This window comes from Centrocercus urophasianus, unplaced genomic scaffold (genome assembly GCF_019232065.1).
Source record: "Centrocercus urophasianus isolate 14NV4802_14NV808 unplaced genomic scaffold, USGS_Curo_1.0 seq_9, whole genome shotgun sequence".
NCBI lineage: Eukaryota > Metazoa > Chordata > Aves > Galliformes > Phasianidae > Centrocercus > Centrocercus urophasianus.
In genome coordinates, this window is record NW_024885532.1 from 24933213 (window position 1) to 24960240 (window position 27028).

Consider the following 27028-nt stretch of genomic DNA (forward strand, 5'->3'; position numbering starts at 1 on the left):
GAATAGAATAGAATAGAATAGAATAGAATAGAATAGAATAGAATAGAATAGAATAGAATAGGATAACATAGAATAGAATAACATAGAATAACATAGAATAGGCTAGGCTAGGGTAGAACAGAGTAGAGTAGAGTAGAATCAGGGAATGATTTGAATTGGAGGGAACCCTTAAAGGTCGTCTAGTACAGCTTCCCAGCAAGGAACAGGGACATCTAAAGGGTATTTGTGGCAGAGGAAGGACTCAGTGTTTTCCTGCCATTTGTGCTACACGCAGACCTCTTGCTCTTCATCTCCAAGGCTTTTATGGCTTATGCCCTCCTTATCTGCCATTTCCAATTCCTTTTGGAGAGGAAGTCTTCTATTTCCAGTTGGCCCCTTTCACCGTCTCTTGGAGCAGAAAGCATCTTTTTGTGCTTCTGTCCCTCTGCTGCGTCTCACACAATGGAGCCTCAGTCCCTGCTGGTCCACCAGAGTAATAAATTAAAAAAGCCAATTATTCAAAGTCTGATAGCCTTCTCTGTTCCATCATTTTTCATCTCATCAAGCTAATGAACTCGAGGTAAAAAGATCTGCATAGAGAAGAAACTATTTAAGATACGCTGTCTGTCTTGAAAAGCAAGATTTTATGTGAGTACTAGAAAGGGAGCAATAGTGGAGCAGGGGGCAGGAGGCAAGGATGGGGAATTTTTAAGCGAAGGAGAAAAGAGTGCAAGGGAGAAGATGGCTGAGGGAAGGCTGAAAGGCAGAAACGTGAATCAGGTGCAGAGGTCAGTGCCATGTGTGCACAAAACTGAGATGGGGAGGGAGAGAAAGTCTGAGAGGAGCAAACATAGGGGAAAAAAGAGTGAAGGGAGAGGGGGAATGCAGTGCTAGGGATGGGTGGGCAGCCAGCTTTGTGCTGGATCAGGGCTCCAGGGCCTTGCAGGGGCTGCAGGGCTACACAGGGCTCAGCCCCAGCATAGGCTTTCCCAGGCACCTGGGTGAAGTCTCTGGAAGTCAGTCTTGGTGCTGGTTCAAACACTCGTCTGAGCTTGGGTGTTGCCTGTGCACCCTGCCAGAGCCTTTTCCTAAGCAAACTCAGATAACACAGATGAAAGAGTAAAAGGGAAGAGGGCTTATGGTCTGGTGAACGGAACGCCCAGAGGTGCTGGGCTGCGTCCACAGACGTGGCCAGAAAAAGCTTCCACCCTGCACAGTTTCTGGTATAAATACAGCACAGGGGAATGGGAGGAGAGGAGCAGATTAATGCTGTGATTTGCTAACATGGTGCATCTGATGGAGGCAGGAAGAGGAGCAGAAGTCAGGTCTCCTGTGTGTCCCTCCAGTGCCCCATCTCGTGAACCACGCTGCTCTTCCATCTGTCAGCCTGACATGTGTGAATTAAAATGTATGGCCGCTGTCTCAGGAGAATTCTCCCGCTCAGCCTTCTTTCTTTCTTCCCTAGGATGTGTTCTTTCTTCTGTTGCTTTGTTTCTTCCTGCAGCGTGTCACTTGTGAGGCTGCAATTAGGATTATGTGGATTTTACCTGCCGGTATGCGATGGTCTAAAAACGGTATTTGTGAAACACATTTGAAAAATGCATAGCTGGGAAAGCTGGAGATGGAAAGGATCCATTGAAGCTTTCAGCACGGCTACGACTGTTGCCCATAAAGCATCTTTCTTCCCTCTTTAGTGAAGTGAAATTTCAAGCAGGGCTGCTTAATTTGTTCTGTTTTCCTTAAGTGATTGTGCCGTGGCTCTGCCAGCAGCCTGCCCCTGTGTGGAGGCAGGAGGTTTGTCTTCTGGTAATTTACAGTGTATCAGATGTGGGTGTTTGGGGTATGGCTGCTGCTATCTAATTCTGGAGCCTTGTCAGGCCTGTGGGCAGGCGATGATATTCTTCGTCAGATGGGTACAGCTATTGCTACAATGGGCCTGTGCTGAGCAAGCCACAGAAATTATTCTCTCCAGCCACTTGAATTATGTGCATGAGAGAAATCAGAGAGCAAATTGGCATAGAGAAGACAGGAGAAGAAGCTAAAACAATTTTACAAGCTTTCAAAGAATGCATCGGCTGTGTCGTAGGTCAGCAGCGCTAACAGTGCTACTGTTGAAATACCTCATTATTTTTGTGATTCCTGAAGATGCACCTCATCTTTGCCATAGCCCTGTGTTTCATGTTTATGTTCCACCATGTCTGCTGCCGTGCCAGTTTTCTCTCATAAAATTAGGTTGTAAACTCCACTGAACAAGAACTTTCCTGCTTGTTTGAGTGATGGTGAGTGCAGTGAGTCTGACTTTCTGACACTCCTTTGCAATGCAAAAGAGAGCAATTCTCATATTTTGAGAGTGGCTGCTTTGAGCTAGATTTTCTCTTTGTAGATACTCTGTGACTTCTGTTTCTGTAGCATGCTGTTGGTTTTGCTGCAGTCCTTCTCTTCCAACCTGTTTTATGTGATTGTTATGAGACTCGTGATGACTGCTTTAGAGCACATTGAAGTAAGATCCTGAAACTTTCCAAAAGGATCTCTATTTCTGTTTGCATAGACAATGCTACAGGAATTGTGAACTTAAAAAATTGTGGAGAAGATAGCTAAAAATATACAGACTGGCACGTGGGATCACACAGCTGAGTGATCTGAAAGACAGAGAAAGCAGTTATGGGTCTTTTATAGAGCCAGGCAGATAACGTAATGTGTTATATAGAGCCAGTGAGATAACAATAGATTACTGAAAACAGTTTGAATTATGTAGCAGCAATAAACCTCTAGTGTCTACACGTGCTGAGGTGAGTTACGTTTTGTACAGAATACTTGTTACTTTGCTGTCATGAATCATAGAATGGCCTGGGTTGAAAAGGCCCACAATGCTCATCCAGTTTCATCCTCCTGCTATGTGCAGGGTCACCAACCACCAGACCAGGCTGCCCAGAGCCACATCCAGCCTGGCCTTGAATGCCTCCAGGGATGGGGCATCCACAGCCTCCTTGGGCAACCTGTTCCAGTGCATCACCACCCTCTGAGTGAAAAACTTCCTCCTAATATCCAACCTAAACCTCCCCTGTCTCAGTTTAAGACCATTCCCCCTTGTCCTATCGCTATCAGCCCATGTAAACAGTCGTTCCCCCTTTTGTTTATACTCTCCCTTCAAGTATTGGAAGGAGTCTTGATCTTAATATAAAACATGCACAAAAGCAGTTTCTGCAGTACAAAGGTAAATTCTTGTGGCCTATCTTTGTTGTTGTGACTCAAAGGTTGACATATCCTGAGGGAAAATTTATTCTGTGATGAAATATAGTTGCACTTATCCATTGATCCAGTATTAATAGTGGTTGGATAAATGGGAGAAAAAAGTTAATTAATGCTTTTGTCTTTCTTTCTTTCTTTCTTTCTTTCCAGATGTAGTCTTCCTGCTTGCATTTTATGAAACAAAGTCAATGCAGCTGTAATTTTTTATCTTTCAGGTGTTCTTGAAAAAAGTGCCTGCACTTTAGAACTTTGGAGCTGAAGAAGGACATGAGGAGTAAAAGGACCTGGGATCTCACTGGTCAGAATGAAACAGATGTTGAAAGATTTTTCAAATCTATTGTTAGTAGTGCTCTGTGACTACGGTGAGTATTGGAGCTTACAAGGGGGAACTGTGAGTTGCATATTCATAAAGTAGTTTTGGATAGTGCTGTTTTCATTTTGTCTGCTGAAATAAAATCACAAAGAATCACTGCTCACACAAGCCACCAGTGATATGCCCAGGATGCAGTCAAGGCCTTATGTAATATGTAGGTGGAAGAGACAGCTTTCATGAGCTGCTCCTCTGTGTCAAAGTGGCAGGAACATTTCCTGCTGTGAATTTGCTCTGTGAAGGAAGCAAGATAAGTGAGCAGATTTCTGTGGGCCTCATCAAGGGACTAACTGTGTCAGAAGCAGTAGTAGGAGCTCTGCTCTCTCCTGAGATTTGTATTTGGTAACATTTAATGCATGGTAGATGATAGATCAGAGATCAGTTAAGTGTCTGTACCAAGGTGGGAGGAACCACAGCGTACAACTGCCCATTTCTATGAAAGTAGCTTGCAGTGGTTGGATGAAATGTGACCATCTGTAGTGCAGGTCACTTCCTATGGTTAAATGAGACCCCATGTGATGGACTTCACCCACCAATTCAGAGAAAACTTTTGAGGACAGGAGGGGTATTGCCTCCTCTGACTGTGTAGGAATCCAAAGGATGGGATTCATACTCATTCCATTTTGGTCATGTAAAATTAGTCTGAGTGTTGTTTGAGTAGTTCACACACAGATCAGCACATCTGGAGGGCAGTTACAACCTAACCACAGCCTGAGATTCTAAGGATGGGAAAGCACCTCCTTCTCACCTTCAGCTGCCAATGGAAGCTGGACATCTAGTTTGGGTTAGCTATAAAGTGGTTGCAAGCTGAGGGGCATACTATGCATGGCATCTATCTTTTCTAAGAATGTACTGCATAGAAGGTAGATTTGCAAAGTGAGTCAACATGCAGTTTAGAAATTTTGAAAGTAAGATCCTTAATTTATAAATAATACATATATTTTCAAAAATTACATTCATAACTTAAAAGTTGTTAACCTCCCAGTTGAAGTACGTTGTCAAACCATGATAAAGAATGAAGTCATGCATTGCTGAAATATCTATAGCACGGGAAACTGGAAAAAGAACTGTTTTAGTTCCCAGTTATGACATGAGCTGTGATAGTAGGTAGGTCATGCATCAAAAGGCTGAAGATGTCTTACAAAGGAGAGAAATGGACCAAGAAAGTGTGCAGTTTGCTCTTCCTGTATATGTGAGAAAACAGACACCTTGGTGTCTGTTCCACCTCCAATCTAGAACAAGGGATCATGAGAAGACATAAAGAATTTAGGACTGCCCTCTTTTAGATGAACTCGAGTCTAACAGAAGACACTTGCTTTTAGTACTATGTGTTATTTTAACAAGACAGAGTTGACTAGCAAAGTTAAGAATGGTGCACTGAACGGGAAATACAGTGAAGATAAGGGCTGTTGATGTAGTCTACCTAGACTTCAGAAGAGCCTTCAACACTGTCTCCAGTGGTATTCTAGAGAAGCTGGCAGGCTGTGGCTTGGAGAGGTGCACCCTTTGCTGGGTTAAGAACTGGCTGGATGGCTGGGCACAGAAAGTGGTGGTGAATGGAGTTAAATCCAGGTGGCAGCCAATCATGAATGGTGTTTCCCAGGGGTCAGTATTGCAGCCCATCCTGATTAATATCTTTATTGATGACCTGGATGAGGGGATTCAGTGCACCCTCAGTAAGGCTGCAGATTACACCAAGGTTGGAGGAAGTGTCAATATGCCTGAGGGTAGCAAGGTGCTACAGGGGAATCTGGACTACTGAGCTGAGGCTGATGGGATGAAATTCAGCAAGACCAAGCGCTGGGTCCTGCACTTGGGCCACAACAACACCAGGTAATGCTACAAGGTTGGGGCAGAGTGGCTGAAAGATTGTCTGGAAGAAATGGACCTGGAAATGGTGATCGACACTCAGCTAAACATGAACCAGTGAGTGTGCCCAGGTGTCAAAGAAGGCCAATGGCATCCTGGCTTGTATCAGAAACAGTGCAGCCAGCAGGAGCTGGAGGTGATCATACCTCTGAATTCTGCACTGGTGTGGCCACACCTCAAGTACTTTGTTCAGTTTTAGGTCCTTCTCTTCAGGAAAGACAGTCAGGCCTTGGAGCGTGACCAGAGAAGAGCAGCAAGGCTGTGGAGGTGTCTGGAGCACAAGCGTTGTGAGAAGTGGCTAAGGGAACAGGGGTTGTTCAGTCTGAAGAAGAGGCTCAGGGGAGACCTTATAGTTCTCTATAACTGCCTGAAGGGAGGTTGCAGCAAGGTGGAGGTTGGCTTCTTCTCCCAGCGATAGAACTAGAGGGAATGGCCACAAGTTGCACCAGGGGAGATTCAGGTTGGATGTTAAGAAAAATTTCTTCTCTGAAAGAGTGATCAGGCACTGGAATGGGCTGCCCAAAGGAGGTGATTGAGTTAACATCCCTGGAGGTGTTGAAGAAATGTCTAGATGTTGCACTAAGGGACACGGCTTAATGGGGAAATTTTGGTGATAGGTGAACCATGGGACTGGATGGTCTTGGAGGCCTTTCCAACCTTGGTGATTCTATAGTTCTATAACATTAAGTTCACTTAACCCAAGAAGGGAGGTGAATGATTGTGATATCCACTGCTTCTTGCTGAGCCAGTCCTGTAGGCATTCACAACTAGTTGACTCAGAGGTAAAAGCTATTATTCCAGAACTTTATAGAGGGTGTGTAGTTAAAAGGTGAGTGAGTAGCTAAAAGGTGCAGTTGAACAGCTAAATCTCTGTTGCAAACTTTAGCTGTATTATATTTTCCCTTGTTTCTAAAGAAGAGTAGTCCATACTTCAGAAAATAACTTCTAATTTTGTGTATACAAGTCACTTCTTAGATAACTGTTTCCTTCATATGCTTATCTGTATTACACCAAGACTGTTCTAAGTGTGTTTTAAATGATTAAATATAAATTACCGCAATGCTATAAAATAAAAACAACAACCAAACCAAACCAAAAAAGGCATACAACAAAACTGTATTCTCATTTCTTACTGGTTTTTCTGGTGTGCTTTTTCTTCATAGCCCTGGGCTACTGGTTGCTGACAAGCCAACATCACAACCCAAGTTGGCTTAAATATAATTAAAAATAAATAAATATCAGAACAGCATGCCACTCACTCTTCAACAAAACAGGGTTTTCCTTTTGATCTTTCTAAGAGGGAGCTCCTGCAGAGACCACTGTGGCATTTGGTTGGTGCCACAGCCAAGCTCCATTCAATGGGAGAAAATTGTAGTGACAACTAAAAATATACAAATTGAAAACTGCCCCTGGGGCCGAGGTTTGGCTTATGACAGAGATGTTCACATGCAGTAGGCTGGAGGGCAGTTGAAGGAGCACGCAGTGGAAGCTCACTTTTGCTGACTGTGAGTGGCCTTTTGCAGAAAACTGTTACATGGGACACCTAGAAATGCAAATTTTGCTATTAAATGAAGATGGGAGAATGATTCTGTGACCTGCAGTGCACCAGGCAGAACTCTGCAGTGCTGTAAAGGCGTCCTCCAGTAATACTTGCTTTCCTCACTTTCCAACAATCCAAATGAGGGTTGATGAGAGCTACATGGCAGACCCCTGGTCTCTCTCTCGGTGCTTTTCATTACTATCACACAAATGTTTTTCTTGAAAATTTGAAGCTTGATGTTGAAAATTTTCATGTTGAGGTTTTGTTATGGTCTGATTTGTTTTTCTCTTAAAACACTTCAGCCAAGTTGAATCTGATCAAGTCCTTTATAGAGAAATATGTAGGTTTGCTCATGTTCAAATCAAGAAAAACCCAGCAATTTGCAAGCATTTCACTGGGAAACTGTAACACAGCTGTCAAAACTTCATGATGCTCTGGGACATACTTTTTGTTCCCCGTATGGAGGTTTGCTTGGACTTGGTCCATATCTAAGTCCTTGCAGATGAGTTTGCAATGAAGTTCTCCAAATGGTCAAACATGTTCCATGTCCGTTCAGTTCCTCTTGCCAGCCCCACACAATACTGTGCATGCTTCAGCCCAGGCCAGCAGATTTCCCCATGCTTATAGTAACAGGCCCTCGAGTTGCATATACTGGGCTCTCCACTCACATATTCTTGTGTTTAGTCAATATTTGACAGTTTTCACCTTTATGTCTTTGCCTTGGTTCCTAACACTCTAAACAAGAATAGTGACATTTACTCATCTTTCTGGAACATTGCAGGGATAAACTCATTAATATTTCTAATACACTAATATACTATGATAAGAGCACAATAGCAGGATCCATGGGGAAAATGAATAATTCTGTGTTATCAAGGTGAATTTTGAACGGTGCACAGTCAATAATACATGGGACCACCCAAGGAAGAACGAGAATAAAAGACCCTCTGGTAACAAGCATTATCCATCTGCCAAATGAGGCAGAATCTTGTGCAAAAAAGTAGTATTGAGTCACTCAGATGAAAGACTGACTTACAATACATGTATGTAAGAGTATATACGTGATTTATGTATGTAGGCTGTGCATACAGTCTTCATTCAGACATTATGGATGTGGTTAGAGCTGGTTATTTTAACCACATTATAGCTGGTGGGTCTTAGTAGTGTACGCTGTGCCTCACCCTGACGTAAATGGCCTTAGCTGGTCAGATGAATTTCTTCCTGAAACTCATTTTCTGTTGACAGGAAAGTGAATCCAAGGTGACAAACTCAAACTGAAGCTTACAGTAGTAGCTGTCTAGTATTCTGTAAGATGAGTCCTGCTACTCCTAAATGCCGAGTGCTTGCTTTGGCACTTGCAGTGTTTTTCCAGCAAAGCTTTCTTTGAGGTAATCTTAAGACATATGTAACAGATTTAACAAGTTGAAGTACTGTTAGTTGATACTGCTTATGAAAGGATTGCTTTAACTGAGGTTTTATGCTCCCAGAGCACCTTCCATCCAAGACTCAGAAGCCCTTTTCCAGACACTTTATTATATAGAGATGTCTCACAGCACATTCTGTATCTGGGATAGGTGTATGTAGTTCCCATTTTTCAGGTAACCTGTCAATGTCTGAAATCCTTAAGTTTCAGGCAATACAGAAAAACTAGCTGAGCTGAGAACAGGAATGTGATCTTCCCAATCCAATGCTTCAGATATCATCTATCCCCACTAGTTACAGCATGTCTCGGGATAATTTGGCAACTTGCACAAACATGGTCATGCAAGAAGTGCATCTAAAAAGACTGTGCCATTTATTATGAAATGATGTCATTTAGACATGTTGCACCACATCTGAGACAAGAAAAGTGCTGCAGTCACCATCACTGTTATTTTCAGCCCTTTCACTCATGTGTCTGTGATGCAAATGAGCAAAATGAAAGATTCATAAGACAGAGCAAGAGAAGAGGCTTCAAAAAGCATCATGCAGATTTACTATCTTATTTAATTTGAGGGATATTTTTCATGTTTCTGTATTAAGAAACTACTATGGTTTTTTACTGCATTACCACTAAAGAAGGTAGAACAGCTGACCATGGTGAAATGGACTATAAGAGTCTACAAGTGAAGGGAAGTTGAGGATTTTCATGGTCTATCCTTAGAACTGAAGTTTTCTGTACATCTTTTGCTTTTATTTGAGAAACCTTCTTTTAACCTTCCTTCCTAAACATGTTGCTACAGTGGACTTTGAGCTTTTGCAGATCACGTCCCTGCACAAAGGAAAGGTGAGCTATAACTGCTCTAGCTAGGACCTTTTTTTTAGTGAACTGATTCATTCACATTTAAGAGTTTAACAGCCATTTCTTAAATATCCACTTCATAAATACATATTTTCTTCTTTATGTTTCATAAGCAGTTGGCTGCTGCTTTGATTCTTAATGCTGTTGTTAACCTGTTTTCATTTCAGTTCTTGGTGAAGTGGAGGACCTCCTGTTGAAGCACCCAGGTCATGTAGCCTTCAGCAACGACACAGTTTCTGTGGAATACCACTACTACAGTGGTAATGAGACAGTAGAGAACCTGTCCATCCTACTGCTGGATGCCAACACCAACAAGATCATTGCAAGAAAACAGCTTCCAGCAAATCAGTCCCGGGGGATGGTAGAGTTTGAATGTTCCTATTTCACAAGTGCTGGAGACTTTTTGTTCAGAATGATCTCTCCTAGTGATAATAGCAGTGCTGCTGCAAGCAGAGGAAGAACATCCACCCTCCATGTGGAATGGCCTGTATTTCACATTGATTTGAACAAGACTTCAGAGGTGCTTGGGAGCTCCCTTCAGGTTGGAGTTTTTACAAATGAACAGCTGTGTGCCATGAACAAGACATTGGTTTCACTAGATGTGATATTCACCAGCACACTTTATGAACTAGGAAGAGTAAGCTCTGATGAGATGCTGGGCATTAGAACTAGCAAAGGAATCCCACTCTCTAGATCCCAGTGGGTAGAGTTTGACTGCCCACATGTTGGTCAAGAAACGTACATCACTGTGTTACTGAAATCATTAGAAACACGTTCTGTTATTGCCTCTATGGGACCCATAGATCTCCACAAATTTGGATACAGACTGGTTGTGGCACCAGAAGCAGTGTGCAGAACTTTGGTTCAGGTCTTTGTAGTCTCACCACCATGCACTTCTATCAGTGGAAAAGTTGTTGTCTATAAAGAGGCTCTCAGGCATCCTGGTTTGAGAACAGCGTGGCTGTATGAGAACACCCTTCACCCAGGAGACAACAGGACAGAATTTAACTGCACTTTGTTCGATGTGGGAAAGAACAAATACTGCTTTGACCTCTATAATTTCTCAAACCGAAGCCTTTTCCCAACAAGAGTTAAGCAGTGTATGATGATCGAAAGGAATCTGGGTTTGTACCAATGTTTGTCTTCTTTTATCAAATATCAGCATTCTTTACAGCCAACGTGGATAATGATAAATGGGTTTGACTGTATTGTCTCTATTGCATAACTATTTTTTGGGTCTCCTGCATGAGAAAAAAAGAGTTGGAGAGGTAGATGGAAACAAATTGGATTAGACCTGTGTAGGGGCATACATTTAGTAACAAAAGCCACAGTGGTAGCTTGAAACTACTTAAACCAGAACAGTTTGGGATATTTAAAATGATGTATCTATCTAGTTTCAGTAAAACTGAAACTTGGCCTTCACAGTGATTTAAGAAGGCACAACAGTAGATCAGACCCATTGGAAACATTAAATCTAATCTCTGTACATACAGAGATACTACATTTATGTGTCTGGAAGTCAAGTGTCCAACATTGAGAACCCATCTGCCTATTTAGTCAAGAGAGACAGACATCTCACAAGGGTGATTCATCCCATATAAAAATAGGTATAGAAGATAAATGGGCTGAGTCCATGTCTGGCTATCTTTTTCTCTACCATTTGCTGTGGGAGATTAAAAACCTACCTACTAGATACATAAATTTTGGTCACATGAATCAAGGTCCGGCTATAGCAACAGACACTTGTGGGTTTTTCTATCACCCTTCCAACCATGTCTCAGCTGCTGCTTAAAAGCGATCATGGCACATTTTGTGATCAGTAAGGCCACCTGACAATCATGAGTCACATCTGCACATCTAAGTTCTTTTCTTCCAAGCAAACACTAGATGCATACAACTAGCTGGGGACAGTCTGTAGTCTGTGCAGTCCTTTGGCCATGACTGGGCATTCTCCAGGAGAGTGCTGATTGGCAGAAGCCAAAACCATGGAATGTAAGCGATCACAGTTAAGGAGTGATCGTAAATGGGGATGAACTTGGGCCGTTCCTCAGTCCTGTCTAAGGAATATCCATGCATCTGTTTATATCTCTACAACGCACATAGATGGACCCTCATGGTCATTCAGGGGTAGGAGTCCAAGGTTTGGCATTGTCCACAAATCCCAGTAGCAAAGCAGAGTAAGACAAATGCATTTTTTTCCCTAATTTGTAGATGGCAGCCATAGCGAGGGATGGGCTGCATGTACATGAGGGGATAGGAGTTGGGTTAGGCTGTGTGTTCCCACATCCTGGAACAGAAAAGTAAATGTTCCGAAGGCTTGGTGCAGGCTTGCGTCCATAGGTAATGAATTAATCTTTCCCATGAGCACACTTCAAAGAGCTTGGCTTGAAAGGCTGGAGATATATTCTATACCTCCCCACCCTTGGTCTTCCTGAGAAGGAAGTGCAGGTCTGAAGCCAAAAAAGGGTCACTGCACTTCCTGGGCAGGTCTCTGAGGAGATCATTGGGGCCAGGAGCATGGAACATGTTCTATAGCACGTGGTCTGGGCACAACCTACTTTAACAAGGCTTCTAGCGTTGTGTGGTTTTACTTCAGGCTATCTCACAAATTTTAAAACTGTTAGCCCTTTAATTAACAATCTGTACTAAGAATGACCTCTGTTGTCACCACATGCCAAACGTGGTACGTAGTTCTCTTTTGCTTGACTTTCCAACTATATTCTCTGTTGGCACTCTCTCTCTTTGGCACAAGAAAGTCCGCCTAAAAATGAAAGCGTTTTTCCTTAATCAAGGTAATTCTCAAGGAAAAAGGAAGAGAGAATTCTAATTCTTCTCCTGTGCTTGGGTGGTATTTTTATGTCACGCTGATACTATCTAGCTAATTACCCAGAGAGATGAATATGCAGGATATGACATAGCTGTGTTTCTGTGTCCAATATTTGACCGTTTTAATTGGTGAAATCCACCCTAGGCAACAACTCCCTGCAATTTGCTGCATTTCCTGGGCTGCACCATCCTTATGACTGCAGTCGAAAGAATCAGGCTACCTGCGTGCGGAACGGCTTGAAGTCAATAGCTGGCAAGTTAGAGGTGTCACATCCACAAAGCCGATGAAAGCGTAACCACATCGCATAGCCGTAAATAAAACGTCAAACTGAAATTAATTAGGCGGCAGCACATCTGTCTTCGTGTCTGTGCAACTTCAAAGCCTCCAGGCAGCGTTGAGAGGAGCGGGCTGCGCTTGGAGGAGCGCGTCAGCCTGAAGCTGCGGCACGCAGAGCGAGCCTGCGGTGCCAGAGATGGCTGCCGGCCTCTGACCGCCTCATGAGGCCCTGTCCTGAGCCTCTGGCCCTGAGGGAGGTGCAGTGAGCCTCCGCTCCCGGTGTTGGCAGGCAGCTGCTTCACGAGGCCTTCTCCAGAGCCCCTCACCGTGCCTCACTGCACTGTAGGTAGACCTGCACCCCTGATGGCTCTCCATGTAAAAAGTGCTTCTCTGCTCAGATCGCTGATATTCTTCTGCCTTGTGCTTCTGAGCTTGCTCAGTTTAAGGGCAGTTAAATCGTTGACTGTGGTTTCCTGTGCGGCGTGGGCCATTGCAGTCATCCAGTTATGCTGGTAAGGAGCCCACAGCCGGTCTTTGCATGCAACTGCTGCTCATCCTCCGCAGCCATCCAGTGTTTTGCTGAAGGCACCACCAAACTGAGACCCTTCTGGTAATTTCTCTCAACACTGTGCTCTGATGTAAAAGAAAAAAGGATGTGGCATGCAGTTTGTAACGAAGCTCATCTAGCTTCATCCTCTAGTGACTGGCTCTTCTGCTAGTCTCTCTGCTAGACTAGACAGCTGTTTCCTATCCATTGTGTTCCCCTTCAGAAGCATTTGCACGTCCAAATTGTGTCAGTCCTTCCAGATAATCTCAGTGTTCTTTTTAATAAGCTGAAAAGATTGAGTCTTTAATTGGAACGCATTTTCTTCAGGATTTAATTAATTTTCTGGCTCTATCTGCCTCTATTTCCTTTTTTTTTTTCTTTTTTTTTAACAGTACTTTTAATTTCACTACATAGACACCGACTTTGGTGCCTTCTAACATCCTCCTCACCGATGCCGTTTGAGCAGCACCGCTCTCCTTACCCTGACTTATTGCTCCTCAGTTTTTAATTCCACAGATGGCATTGGCTTTGACCCTACAAACGCCTCCCGAGCTGCTCTTGCATGTGACCTCTCAGTTACAATCTACCATTCTACAATCTCTGTGCTTTCTGCCTACGTTTTGCATTTTGCTGATTTTACAACTTAGCTGGCAACCTCCATTGCCCCATGCACTATGTACTTATGTCATCACAGTAGTGACATACTTTCTCATTAACGATTTTATATTTACTTTCCTGTCACTGAGGCAAGCGTTGTACAGAACAAAGCATTATACTAATTCCTTTGAAATCTCTCCAAATGCATTCCCACTCGGTGATGATTTTCTGTTGACAACTGCATATCAAATCTGTCGCTCAGCCAGTTCTTACTCCATTTAGAATACAGTCTATTATTATGAAACAAAGGTATTGTCTTGTAAAAGATGAAATATCTGAAATCATTAAAGCTATCTTCATCCAAACCGCAGAAGATGAGATATAGTTTATTTTGCAACTACCCATTTTCCATAGGTCATGCATCAGTTGTGTTCCTGACCCTTCTTCCATCCATCTCATTACTCCTCATCCTTGGCAGGGCTCGGGAGCAGGAGCAGGAGTCTGTCTGCTTTGTGCCTGCAGTAGGGACAAGGTTTCTGATGACCCATAGAGAGCAACAGCTCTCCCAGCAGGAGCCGTCAGCTTCAGAGCAAGTGTCACAAAAAAGCCTCTGCTTTCCAAGACTCTGAATCTTACCTATTAGATGTGGGGAGAATGTCTATCAGATGTGAGCCAGTGCTTGTGAAACTTTCTGTAGACTCCAGCTGGAGAACCTGTGAAAAAATAGGAGAGATGTGAGTCACTTAATTCATCTCAGTGGGGTGCTAACTGTTTCCCACAGATGACTTAGAGAGAGCCATGCAGAGTTCCCTGCATCTGACGGAATTGTCTGAATGTCTGAGAAAGAAAAGTGCTAGATGATTTTACCCAGCAGCAGAAGTGCTGTAGGCTCATTCATTTCAGTGTGTTATCCTGTGCTTTACATGCTTAGACTCTGAGACCCCAGCAGTGAGACTTCTGCTCTCCTTAGGAAGACATCCTAGATCTAGCCATTGTCAAGCTGGAGTCGTTTGGGATGCCTGATAAAATTAATCAGTAGTGCTGCAGCATAGAAAGGAACTTGCTTTTTGTGTATTTCCAGTGTTAATTAATTTTTTTTTACAGTTCTTAGCTACACTTCTGAGGCCAGTTTCAACTCTGATCTAAGTCCTAGTGGAGCTTATTGCCTTTATTGGGATGAGTTTTGTTACCTTCTCTGACATCTGACTTCTTCCAACTATCCAAAGAAGCTGCTGGGGGGCCCCCAGGGCACAAGAAGTACAGATGTTGCTCTCAAAGGGAAAACAGAAGGTGGGAAAAGACCTTCTGAAGGGAGCAGTAGTTGGGAAACAGGGCGTAAGTGGAGTATCCAGGAGTCAGGCAAGGATACAAGACTCCCATCAACTTCTTGCTGCCTGAGTAAAGTCGTATGAATCAGACCTGCCAGTTATCTGTAAGAAGATCTGGGAACCAATTAGCTCTGTTGCCTGAATTGCTCTTTGGTTTGCATTTATTTAGAAACAGACTAATTTGGGGAAGCACAGTTTGTGCCCCAGTCGACTTCTCTTACGCCATTGAGTTCTACATCTCCATATCCCCAGCATTTTAAGAATACATCAGGTGTTGTGGAGTCGCAGGGATAGCTCTGAGCTTCTGAGAAAAGATTTTAGGCAATGCTCCTGCAGTTCTTAAAGGTGCTGGTTTGTGGGGAAAAGTCTGTAATTAGCCCAGGCACAGTCTAGGTTTTCTTCTTTTACAGGGATCATCGTCCTTTCATTGTCCAAATTAGAAGCTTGTTGGAGCATGCCACTATGTCAGCTCACCCGGGTTTTATTCCCATAGAGAAGCACAGGATGGGTGAGAGGAATGTTTTCCCAGGTCTCATCCAAACATCACTGCGCCTGGTCTCAAGACCTGGAAACTGATCTCAGCTTTCACAAGTAGCCTGCACTCCCCCATGCTAGCAGAGGCATTTGCGTGAACCTATAAATAGTGATTTTATCCCATATTACTGGTCTTGCTGGAGAGCTCAGGACAGTCGTACATGGGAGGCTGGGAAGGTGATGCAGAGCATTCCTCGCTGGCTCTGCTGTTGGATGGCATCACAGACACACAGTCTCACAGAATGAGGATGAAATACAGAAGTTGGAGGGGAAATACTTCAGCAGAGCAACAATTAACACAGTTAATTAAGTTTATCTTTCATGTCGACAGATCTGCCAACTGTCAGCTATTTCATACTAACTCATCAATGAGATGTCTTCATGTTGATAATTGATTCCTCAAATGCGTATAGAAAGAATTCACACTTATTAGCGCTAGTTTGCACTGCATACCTTCTGGTTTTTCCCCTGGCGCTTTGGATCTGTTTGTCTTAAATGGAGGTTAATTATTTTGTTTCCTTGGGGGAGAATAAACTCTGCTTCATTTTCTTTTGCATTCTGGTAATTGCAGGAGGTTGCAGAGCAACTTGCAGGGTTTAACTCTCTGTCTCTCACAGGGGCTGGAGCGCTTCCTGCTCTCCTGCTGCTGCAGGCACACATTCGTAGCCCCAGAGCTATGGATGCCAAGTGTTCCAGCTAAGGAACTCCATGCCCTCAGCTGAAGCTGAACTCTGTGAAAAGAGCCTGAAAGCAATGGGCACGTCCTGGGTTTGACATTAGAATTAGAAAATTACCCATCCTAAATGTTTTGTACATTGAAGCTCGCAGGCTCAAATGTAGAGGCCCCTCCAGTTGACGGGGGCCTCAAATGTTGAGCACCCTCCAGTATAACAAGTGGCAGCGCTGGAAGCAGCCAGAACCTTTCTGGATCTGGCCCTCAATCTGGCTGTTATTAGCAGAAGCTAAAACGAGCAGGGAGTGTGGAGATAGGGAAACAAGGGAGCTCATGCACTGGAAATGGTGGGACTGATTTGTCAAGCTGCTTACATAAATTGATCTGCAAGGAACTTTGTGCTTCTCCTGCTCGTCCCCCTTCTTCTGCCAGTGGTGGGACACTGCTGGGGTCCTTCGTGACACTGACATCAAGAAAAACGTCCTGAGACCCCAAGGTACTATGACACCATGAAGTGCATTGGAGGAGGGACTGTTTGACTATTGATGATGGCCATGCTTTCCTGCTTCCTTCACTGATACCAGCTCATAGCTGGTGGGGCCAGGGTGTGTTTGTTCAAGCTTTGGACCGTGAATATCTCATTGCTGCTGTAGGGTTGGAGGCAAATACAGAGATCCTTTGACTTCACATGGACCTGGAGCACAGTGCCACCAGGCCCCTCAGTGTTCCCCCCCCCATGCTCCACAAGGGCGTGCAGATGTACTGCAGCATGCATGGATATAGCATGAAATCACAAAGCCATTTCCAGTCACAAAGCATGACAGTTGTGCAGCACTGGATGTTGTTCACTGATGAGGAGCGCTGAGGCATTCCAGCAGCAGAGCAACTGTGTAAGAAAATTAAATATCATGACCTGGGTTGGCACTAGCAACCATAAATTATTTAAAAGAGCAGGCTTTAACAAATCCAATTTGCTTTTTGTAATTTATCTGATTTTCTGTTTTATCTCTGAGCAGGGAGATGGAGTAATTGCTCTGTTGTTTTTCTTCCTAATGCATTTTAAAGACAGGTATCGAGTCAACTGACCAATCAGACAGTCCCCAGAGTACTCATCCTTAAGGACTGCACTTGGACTCATCTGTTATTTTGGAACTGGAAGTCAGAAATGGTCCCTTTCTGTCTCGGGGTCCTCACTGCTATAGAGTTTGGGTGTTGAGCACTGGATGAGGATGTTACCTTAGCAAGAAAGGGATTGCATTTAAGTATTGAGTTAGCATTAGAACCTGAGCCTGCCTCCACTTAAACAAAATAAATAAACCTGCAGAATCTCATCTTGCATTAATGGCTGAAGCACGAGAAATAAAACAACAGGGATCTGTAAAGCTGTCAGATGAGTGATTCAGTAACATGTTTGTGTGCTAAGAGGATCATAAAGAGGAAAAACAATATTGCCTTTTCATTAGGCCTCATAGGCTTCTTGTCCTTTCACAATTATATAAATCAGGAGTAACTACACTTAAGTCAATGAAGTTAGCCTGCTGTAAAAGCAGTATTTGCCAGGTAGGAATTGGACTCATGAATATATAAATTACTAAGCCATTAAAAAAGATTTGTGGATTAATTTCTATTTGCTGTTGTTCCAGACAGCTCTTGCCAGCCTCAGTTAGCTGAGTGCTGCATAGCGTGGGGCAAAGAAAGGAAAGCAAAAATGGGAGCTTTGCCCCAAGCTGGTGGGAACGGGAGCAAGTCCCTGGATGCTGCCTGCTCTTTTGGTGTTGCAGTTTGCATTGTTAGGTTATTTATTGCTCTTCTTAAATAACAGAGGATAGTTAAATGCCTTTCTCCATATGGACAAGGAGGTAGATGTGTTTCTCATTGCTGTGAGCTTGTGTGTTTGCAGAAACATGGAGCCCGTGGCAGCCCTGGAGCCCCTGCAGCGTCACCTGTGGAGACGGCATCCGGGAGCGCTTCCGAGAGTGCCTCACCTCCTCACCTGTGAAACCAGGCTGTGCTGGCTCCCCAAAGGAGACCTCCTTGTGCTCGCTAGAGGAGTGTCTGAGTACGTAGCTCTGCTCTCCTCTTCCCGTGGTCTCATGTTGCAAAAGCCAGCAACGTATAGTTAGGAGGGCTTTGTAAAATGGAAGTGTCCAAACTCTCCTTCAGTCCTACTGATTTATGGAGGGATGTCACATTTCTGTGGTTGACAGGAGCATACCTGTGTTTGTGGGACAGCTGGAGATAGGGCTCCAAGACTTCTGCGTGCTGGGGATGCTACGGAAATGGTTTAAAACGTGAGTTTTAGGGACATGTTTAGTGGGCATGGTGGTGATGGGTTGATGGTTGGACTGGATGACCTCAGTGGTCTTTTCCAGCCGTAAAGACACTGTGATTCTATGAAAATCTCCACATGGCTGAGGGTTTAGGGAAGGACTGCAGGAAAGATCTCAGGGCCAGGGGAACAGGGAAGCAAGGGCGGGGTTGGTCTCTTCTCACTGGTGACAGATGACAGGACGAGGGGAGATGGCCTCAAGTTGTGCAAGGGGAGCAGCAGCCAGGGGAGATTAGTTTCTAGGTTGGATATCAGGAAACATTTCTTTAGAGAAAGGGTTAAGCACTGGAATAGGCTTCCCAGGGAGGTGGTTGAGTCACCATCCCTGGATGGTTTAAAAAACATTTGGATGTGGTGCTCAGGGACATGATTTAGTGGAGGGTTGGTAGTTAGGGTAGTATGGTTGTGGTTGGACTTGATGATCATTAAGGTCTTTTCCAACCTGAGCAATTCTATGATTCTATATCTGGTACAATATCTCAAAGACTGTAGGCAATGGAAATCTATTAAAAAGGTAATTTTCTGGCTTGCAACTGGAGGAATTATTTATTTTTTAAGTCCTTTGGAAAGGTGTGGAAAAATCTACTGCCACAACGAAGATACCTGTAAAAGAGCTGGAGATGTATGTCATACATAAAATGTGCAGTATGCTGGGATTCATGAACCTGCAGTAGTGGGTGTTGGGAAGTTCTCCAGTGCCACCTGCATGGGACCTTGTGGTTTTAACAGAGTATGGAACTCTGCCATATTTCTGTTTCTTGTGCTGCTTCATAATCAACTTTCAAATTGTCTCTGCTTTGATGGGAGAGATTGGAGGTCTGTCTGCTCAGAACCTGGCTGATGTAGGAGATGCAATGTCCTCATGTCCCATAGGTGCCACTGCCCGGCAGGGATGGGTAAAGAGGGGCTCACAGGGCCATGCAAGCTCCTGGGCTCTTAGGCTATAATTTAACAGATTACAGCTATAAACTATCTATCTCTGTGCTATTATAAAGCGAGCAATGCCTTACTGCTTGCCTTGGCTGCTTCCGTGCCACTTAATCCCTTCTGCTGGCAGAAATGTAGCGCGGAGAACTGGAGTGGATCCAGCTAAAAAGTGGGTAGTCTGGGGCTTTTGTAAGTTGCATAGCACATGGACATTGCAGTGCCTGTGCCACTGAAGATGGAAGAACAGCAGAGGGAGAAAATATGTAGCCACAGCAGGAAAATGCAGGACTGCTTTTTCGATGAGAGCATTGGCTTGAACCAGCTTCAGAAGGTTTGTTGAACATTACTATATTGTTTCTAGAAGGTAGGAAAGAAATGCATTGTGGAGCATTGTAAGAAATGGTGTTGAGCAAAAGGTCAGGTGAAAGGAAAAGGAAAATATTAAAATATAAATATCATTACAAATGGTATTCCATATAGCCAGGTTTTGCATTTTGTCAGTCTTCATTTTAGGAGTTTGTTGTTAAGGTTTCTAATGTTTTTAATCACCAGATAAGGCTGTCTCTGTGGATTTTCTTATATTGTAAAGCTGCAAGTGTAAGAAGAGGGGAACAACTCAGAGGGCCACAGTTTGAAGCTAATGGCCTGCTCTAGGGGCCGTCACCTTCTCTGTGCCGATCTCCTTCAGACTGCTGAGGGCAGTAGTGACACCAGGGGCTAGCTTGTCTTCTAAAGCTGTCTGATCTCAGCCTGGGATCGTCTCTCCCTCGGCTGCCCACACTTGCCCAGAGCAATTCCAGCATGACCGTGTCTGCAGTAAGCAGTCCAGCAGATGGAGCAAATGGCTGAATAAGTGGAGAGAGAAGCAAACCCTGGTAACTTAACCCTGTTTCAAACGTCACTGTTTGCTACCTGCTAGTTGCATAATCCAAATGTTATAGCACAATGCACATTACAGATAGAAAACGGAGTATTTAGAAACTGAGCAAAATGAAACTGAGAAAAGGATGAGCAATAGATGAATTACTCTGCACCAGTGCTAATGACCAGGTCAAATGCAGGTCCTGCTTTCTCTGCTGGGATCAGAACAGCAGTGCTCTGTGCCCTGGGTGTGGTGGTGCTGGGCTGAGTGTAGGTTTTAGGGATCCTCAGAAACATTCAACAGGCAGTGCTGCTGTTCCTCGTGCTGATATTAAGCTCTCAGTGTGGTATGAAGATCAAAGTTTAGTTCACAGCAGGATTTTTCAAAGGTTTTCGGGCTGCCATTGCAGCTCTGAGTCAAAGAAATGGGCCTCCAGCACCCTGCACATCCATTATTGTAGCAGCCTGAGACCTTCTAGGCTGTGTTTGCCTGTGCATTTGTACATCTTGCACACTTAATAGCTTGCTGCTGAATGAGCGTTTTTCTGGGTTTTAGGCAGTACATTCAGACTGGTGTCTGCCTCTCATTATTCTACACACGTTTTGCATGGTGGACAGTCACTGCGAGGCAGGCATGGCCAGATTTACAACAGACTGTCCATGGCTTTGATGCAAGGCTCTGGGTCCTGGATCAAACTAGAAACTGGGGCAAAGCTTTAAGTGGTTCAGTCTGTGTTCACAGCTTCATGGCCAGCTCTTGACCACCACAACGGAGCAGCTTTGTCCTCCAGCAGCATTTTCTTGGCCTTATGAAGACGTTTGGCTGTAATGAATTAGGAAATGAGTGCTGTCTGCTGGAACAGTTTACATGCTTTCAGTTATGCTGTTTTCTGCTTGGGGATGCCACTGAAATGCTGGAGACCTTGTCCAAAACAAGAGTTACTTCTCTCTCAGTGGTTCAGTGTTGCAATGTAACCTTCAGGAAGGAAGTTTAAATGCTATGGAAATCTTTGAGATGTTTGTATTTCAGTTAGTATTTTTCACTTTTTGAAGGTCCATCTCCAGTTCACAACAGAAGTTTTAATGCCAGTATAGACATGGCAGCAGAGCAATGGAACCTCATTTAGGAACCTGCCGTGTAGGGGGAAGACTTTGTCTTGTGTGGTTGACAACACTGGGAAGTGGAAGAAGCACCTGCAAAGGACTGCTCTGTTAGTGCTGTCTCTCTTCAATCTGCAGGGCTCACAAGTTAATAATTTTCACACCCCTTAAGTCACCCTAAAAATAATGTTAAAGTGATGCCTGTACTACTCTCCTGTTATTTTTACTCCTTTGCATTACTTTTCAGCAGGTGATCTTGATGTACTTTATAAAAGAGGGCAAGTATTATCATCCTGTTTTACACTTATTTAGGAGTGTCTTTTGGAAAGAGCAGAACAGGCAAAGGTGACAATTACATTTGAATGATCTGTGGGTCCCTTGATTGAAAGTAAGTAGATCTGTTCCTGCCACTTTGAAGTGAGCCATCTGCAGTCAGTCATCTGCAGTGAGCAAATCGTATAGGCAGACCATTACTGTACTGTATTAATTAGTTACTCTATTGAAGTATCCATTCTAAAATACCAACTTCTGTTGACAAATGTAACTCTGGTGACAGACTGTGCTCTTTGTTACAGCTGTCAAGCCTCCCACCCCACCTTCTGTCCAGCCAGGAGAGGACCAGAAAGCAAACAACATAGTCACCATCACAGGTATCTCCTTGTGCCTGTTCATCATCTTTGCCACTGTTCTCATCACCCTGTGGAGAAAGCTCTGCAGAGCTCAGAAGTGCAGCACAGCCGTGCATCGGAACTCCGTCCATTCCCCTGGCTTCCGAAAAAACTCTGACGAGGAGAACATCTGCCAGGGCAACAAGCAGCGGGACAGCTTCACTGAAGTAGGGGATGCCCCTGTTCACATTCCTCTGACCTACAGGCGAAGCCTTCAGTTTGCCCAAGAAGACGATGCCTCTGGAAGCGAGAACTTTCAGCCAAACGCCCAAAAAATAATCCCTCCGATATTCAGCTACCGCCTCGCACAGCAGCAGCTGAAAGAGATGAAGAAGAAGGGCCTGACTGAGACCACCAAGGTGTACCACGTCTCTCAGAACCCCCTCACGGACACGGTTGTTGGTGCCACCACGATGCTTCCCCTGAGTGCAGAAACCCAAGAGGAGGGAGTGGCCAACAAATTCAGGATCAAATCTCCGTTTCTGGACCAGCCGGCCGGTCAGCCCAAATTCCTAGGAGAAGGCTGTAACCCGAGGCTGGATTTTCCATTCTCCCAGGCCGGTGCTGCATTGAGCCCCACGCAGACCTTGACAAGAAGAGCTCATTTCAAACACCCGGATAACAGAGGTGAGTTGTCCGAGAGGGGCTGCCACAGAAACCCTCAGTTTAGAAGAACAGCCAGCTTTCACGAAACAAAGAAGGCCAGGCCTTTTAGAGAGAGAAGCATGTCCACCCTCACCCCCCGGCAGACTCCTCTGTATACCTCGAGGACCAGGATGTGGGACCAGTGCTTGGAAGACAGGACGCGGCCAAAACCGAGGAACCCAAACCCAACCTCTGAAAAGCTGGATCAACCCCACGGCGCCGCGCCGATGTGTGAACATGGCACAAAAGGCCACCACAGGCCATGTCCGCCTGTGAAGAAGCTGGATCTGATCGCCGATCGCCAACATGCCAGTCAGGACAGGGCCCCTGAAAAGCCTGAGCCCAGCAGGAGTAAGCGGGGCTCTTCACCTAACCCCAAAGGTGCCTGGCGGAAGGAAACGAGCTCCGCTGGCAAAGAGAGTTACCAGAGAGGCCTCGCTGTAAGCCCTGCCCAGTACCGAAAGGACAAGTGCCAGAGCTTCCCGGTGGACCCTGAATTTGCCTTCTACGATAATACCACCTTTGGCTTAACGGAGGCGGAGCAGCAAATGATCGATCTCCCTGGGTATTTTGGCTCAAACGAAGAGGACGAAAGGAGTACTTTAAGTATTGAGAAGCTTGTGATCTGAGGGACTCAGTGCAACCGCATAGGAGGGGGGTGTGCAGGAGCGGGTCTGCAACATCTGCTGGATTCTGCTGAGAGGAGCAGTGGGAATTATGTTCTTCCGCTTGGAGAAGGAGGGAAATCCCAAAGTCTGACTTGTGGGAACGCATTCCTATATAATGACTAGAAAGTGCTTTCATATAATTATTTTTTGTATGTGTGTGTCTGAAAATACACACAGGATACCCTGGGAAAGCTCATGTTAGTGAAGGCGTGACACAGGAGCGATCCACTGGGTTTTGTTGCATAAAGCAGTCAGCTTTCATGCTTCAGACATCATGAAGCCCATTGATCTAGACATTTTCGTCTCATGAAAACCTTCTACTAGTAGATGATGATGTCCTAAGAGATCCGTTTTCCAGACATCTGTCCTAATTAGTGAATCATTTCCCATTTAGGAAGCACAAACCCCAAGCTGCAAGCGATTTCCATCATTTTTTGTGGTCATTATTGAGCTGTGTTGATTGGTTGCAATTGCTGAAATATGTCATGTGTTGGTGCTTCTCTTTGCTGGTTGGGTGAAAGTGCAAGCAGTGCATACTGCACATTTGGAGAGAAAATGGAGGGGGTATTTTTCATCATTCAGTGCTTTGATGTTCTCTTTCTGCCAGTAATTGTAGCAAAAAAATACGGTGATGTGCAGATATTTGCAGGAGATAGTAAAAAAAGAGCATGCTGATGGGAGGGGCAAAGAAAAGTGTTAAGTTGTAGCCCTCAGAAACCTTAGTGGAGTGCTTGAATAGCCATAGTGGGCAGTGGGAGCCGTCTGACCACCCGCCCATTCTGTGATCATCATTGCCTTTATTGAGTGGTTTATTTTCTGTGTCGATTAAACGACAGTAATACTACTGCAGCAAGTTCAAAATAAATTATGGACAAACCCTGCGAAGAACACATTTATTTGGTAAATACCTGGTTTGCAAATCAAAAGGAAAAAGGCTTGTCAACATCTGTCGATTCCCAGAGAACTTGGAGGTGAAATGCAAAAGTTACATCGGTGTTTTCTTTTTCATGCTTTAAAATCAGGAATTATGAATTGTGATTACACAGTGCTGCAGGAATTCAGAGCTGGGTTGAAACCCTGACTGACAGCAGAGACAGAGCTCGGGCCAGCGAGAATGACTCAGGGTGTTTGCTTGGCGTTCGTTGGAGCAGCCGCCTCTTCAGAGTCTGCAGGGACAAGGGGAGCGCTGCTGGGCGTAAGCAAGGAAAGAAAAGATGCTGGCAGCAGAGGATGGGATGAGAGAAGGTGGGTTCAGGCAGAGAACTGTCAGTCTTCAAACACCCCCATAAGCAGCCTGATCTGTATGGCAGGGCTCGCTGTGCTGGGAGGAGGCAGGATGTCAGCATTTGGCTGCAGGAGTTGGGCTCTACAGCCGATGGAACATTTTGCAGCTGCTGCTGGAGCTCGGGCCCTAAGTGTCAGTGTGCTGAGTGCAGCCTCTTCCCAGAGCTGCTCCAGCACGGCGACGTGTTCCCATCAGCTGTCAGCTCAGTATGCTGCTTACAGCAGCTCAGAACATGTCCACACTTGAGGACCAATCCAAAGCTAATCAAACGTAACCGGTCTTTAAATTGACTTAAATGAGCTGGAAACCAGGTCTCTAGAGCAATTACCTCTTAGCTCACTTACCACCCCTGTGCTAAGGTAAACTTGGCTGTGCGAAGCGCATTTGCCCTGAAGCAGTGATCCATCAGCTTCAGAGCTACAGTGCTGCGAGATATATTTACAGTCTCGTAAGGCAGGAGACCCTGGAGAAATGGATGATCAAATGTACTGCACAAAAACGCTCAGGAAGCCTTAATAAAACCTTCAGTGGGAGGTATTTGAGCTTGACAGTAGTCCTCAGATCAAACTAGTACTTGTTTAGTGTCATTTTACGGTATTTATTAAGATTAAAAGGGTTCTGAAACACTCAGTAGGGTTTGCTTTAGGTGCTGTGGGGTCCTGCTCAAAGCCTTGTGACTCTTGTGTCTCCAAGGGGCTCCCAGCACAAGAAAGAGGCAGCTTTGCTCTAAGCCAGTTGCTGCTTTCATAGCATCACAGAATGGCTTGGGTTAGAAGGGAACTCAAGGATCAGTAAGTTCCAACAGGCCTGCCACAGGCAGGGCTGCCAGCCACTAGACCAAGTAGCAGATCAGGTTGTCCAGGGCCCCAACCAACTTGGCCTTAAGGCTTTCTGCAGCCTCTTCTCAACGTCAGGCTCCCTCCGGTGACTGCAGTGCATGCGGTGGACATCACAAATCTAAAGCACCAGTGAATGAACCAGACTCCCTTCCATCCCAAGCTGACAGATCTTGACCCCATTTTCTGCCTGAGAAAAGCAGCAAAATACCAGTGCAGACTGAAGGCAGTCCAACTATAATGGCTTTGGATAATGGACTCCTGAGGCTTTATGGCTATTGGAGGATTGGACTGGGTAACAGCTGTCAGAGTAAGCCCTGTTGACTGCTTCTGCTTGGTTGTTTGGCATCAGATGGGTGTTATTGGCTGCTCAGCAATCTGTCAAACCACTAATGCTGGCCCTTTGGTAGCTTTTTGCTGATTTCCAGCATGCAGAGTTGAGTTTCACCAGTTGAGTCTTTACTCTGCTTCCCTAGACCTGAAGAATGAAGGCTGAGCATCATATGCCTGCTAGAAGGCCTTAACAAAACCTGAAGTTGTTCACATTTCTCCGTGTCTTCTGCCTAAACAAAAATTGTCCTTCATGCTCTTGATACCACACCACTGGCTGCCTCATTATACGATATGCAAAGGGATTTCTTATGTTCTCAATATACAGTTAAAGCTTTGCACTGATTTTACCATTGTAAAATGCAGAAGGGATCAGTTGAGGAGTTGGAATAGATGATCTTTAAGGATCAAACTATTCTACAATTCCATGATTCCATAAAATGATATACTAAGTGCTGGTTGTTAGCAGGTCTTTCTTCACAAGGACAAGCTCACTGCAGACATACAAGTGCAGGTTTTTCCACGTGGACCCACACCAGTTCTTGGGAAGAGGACAGTGATGTGGTCTCATCAAGGCATGGACTTCAGGAGAACGTCTCCCTGGAGCACCAGCCCACTGCACGTAGGCATTCACTTTTGCAATCATTGGGGTGTCTAGAACAAGTGAGAACAGGAATTACCTCCTGAAAAAGCAGGGGAATCAAACCAAATTATACACTGACTATTCATACGTCTCTGCATTGTCTCCAGGACAGCCTGAGACATAAAAATTGGATTTACTTTGCAGACCCCTCTGAACTACCCAGGACAGGAGGTACCTAAGTGCCAGAGATAACAAAATAATGAAATTCCTGCATTATGTGCTTTCTCATCCAAACTTCTGTTCAAATCCCTACTGTTTAAAAACAGATACAAAGTGTTAAGTGCTACTCAGATGGTTTTATTTCACACTTATGGCTATATAATACAAATTATAACATGTATTGTTCTAAAAGCAAATAAATGAAAAATAACCTGTTTAAAAAAATTGTAATTCAGAAAAAACAAAAAGGCTCATCCTACAACACAGTAGTTAAATGATTTGCATCAAGTTGATAATACTGTTCATTTTGACTTCTTGTTCTCAACAACTTGTGGAAAATAAATTTTCAGTATTCTGTTTCAGTCATTTACGCTCTTTTATTTCAGTCAGATGAGATAATGAATGCACTGTGCCTTATGTTTCAATCCCTTTCTGCATTCTAATTCCCCTTTGCTAAAGAAAAAGTCTTACAATAGGCTTAGTGAGGCAGTGGCACAGGTTGCCCA

The 27028-nt window shown here is 44.5% G+C and overlaps 1 protein-coding gene across 2 annotated transcripts in view; it reads left to right on the top strand.

Moving 5' to 3' along the window:
* THSD1 (thrombospondin type 1 domain containing 1) overlaps nt 1-26851 on the top strand; it is a 29586-nt gene extending 2735 nt beyond the window's left edge. Inside the window, exons 2-5 of one of the 2 annotated variants that reach the window (XM_042839252.1) lie at nt 3444-3590; nt 9456-10412; nt 17971-18129; nt 21864-26851. In XM_042839252.1, the coding sequence (XP_042695186.1) occupies nt 3533-3590; nt 9456-10412; nt 17971-18129; nt 21864-23230 (2541 nt within the window). In that variant the 5' untranslated portion in view covers nt 3444-3532 and the 3' untranslated portion in view covers nt 23231-26851. The remainder of the gene's footprint in view (nt 1-3443; nt 3591-9455; nt 10413-17970; nt 18130-21863) is intronic. The other variant, XM_042839253.1, reaches the window with a different exon arrangement.
* The last annotated feature ends 177 nt before the right edge of the window (nt 26852-27028 follow it).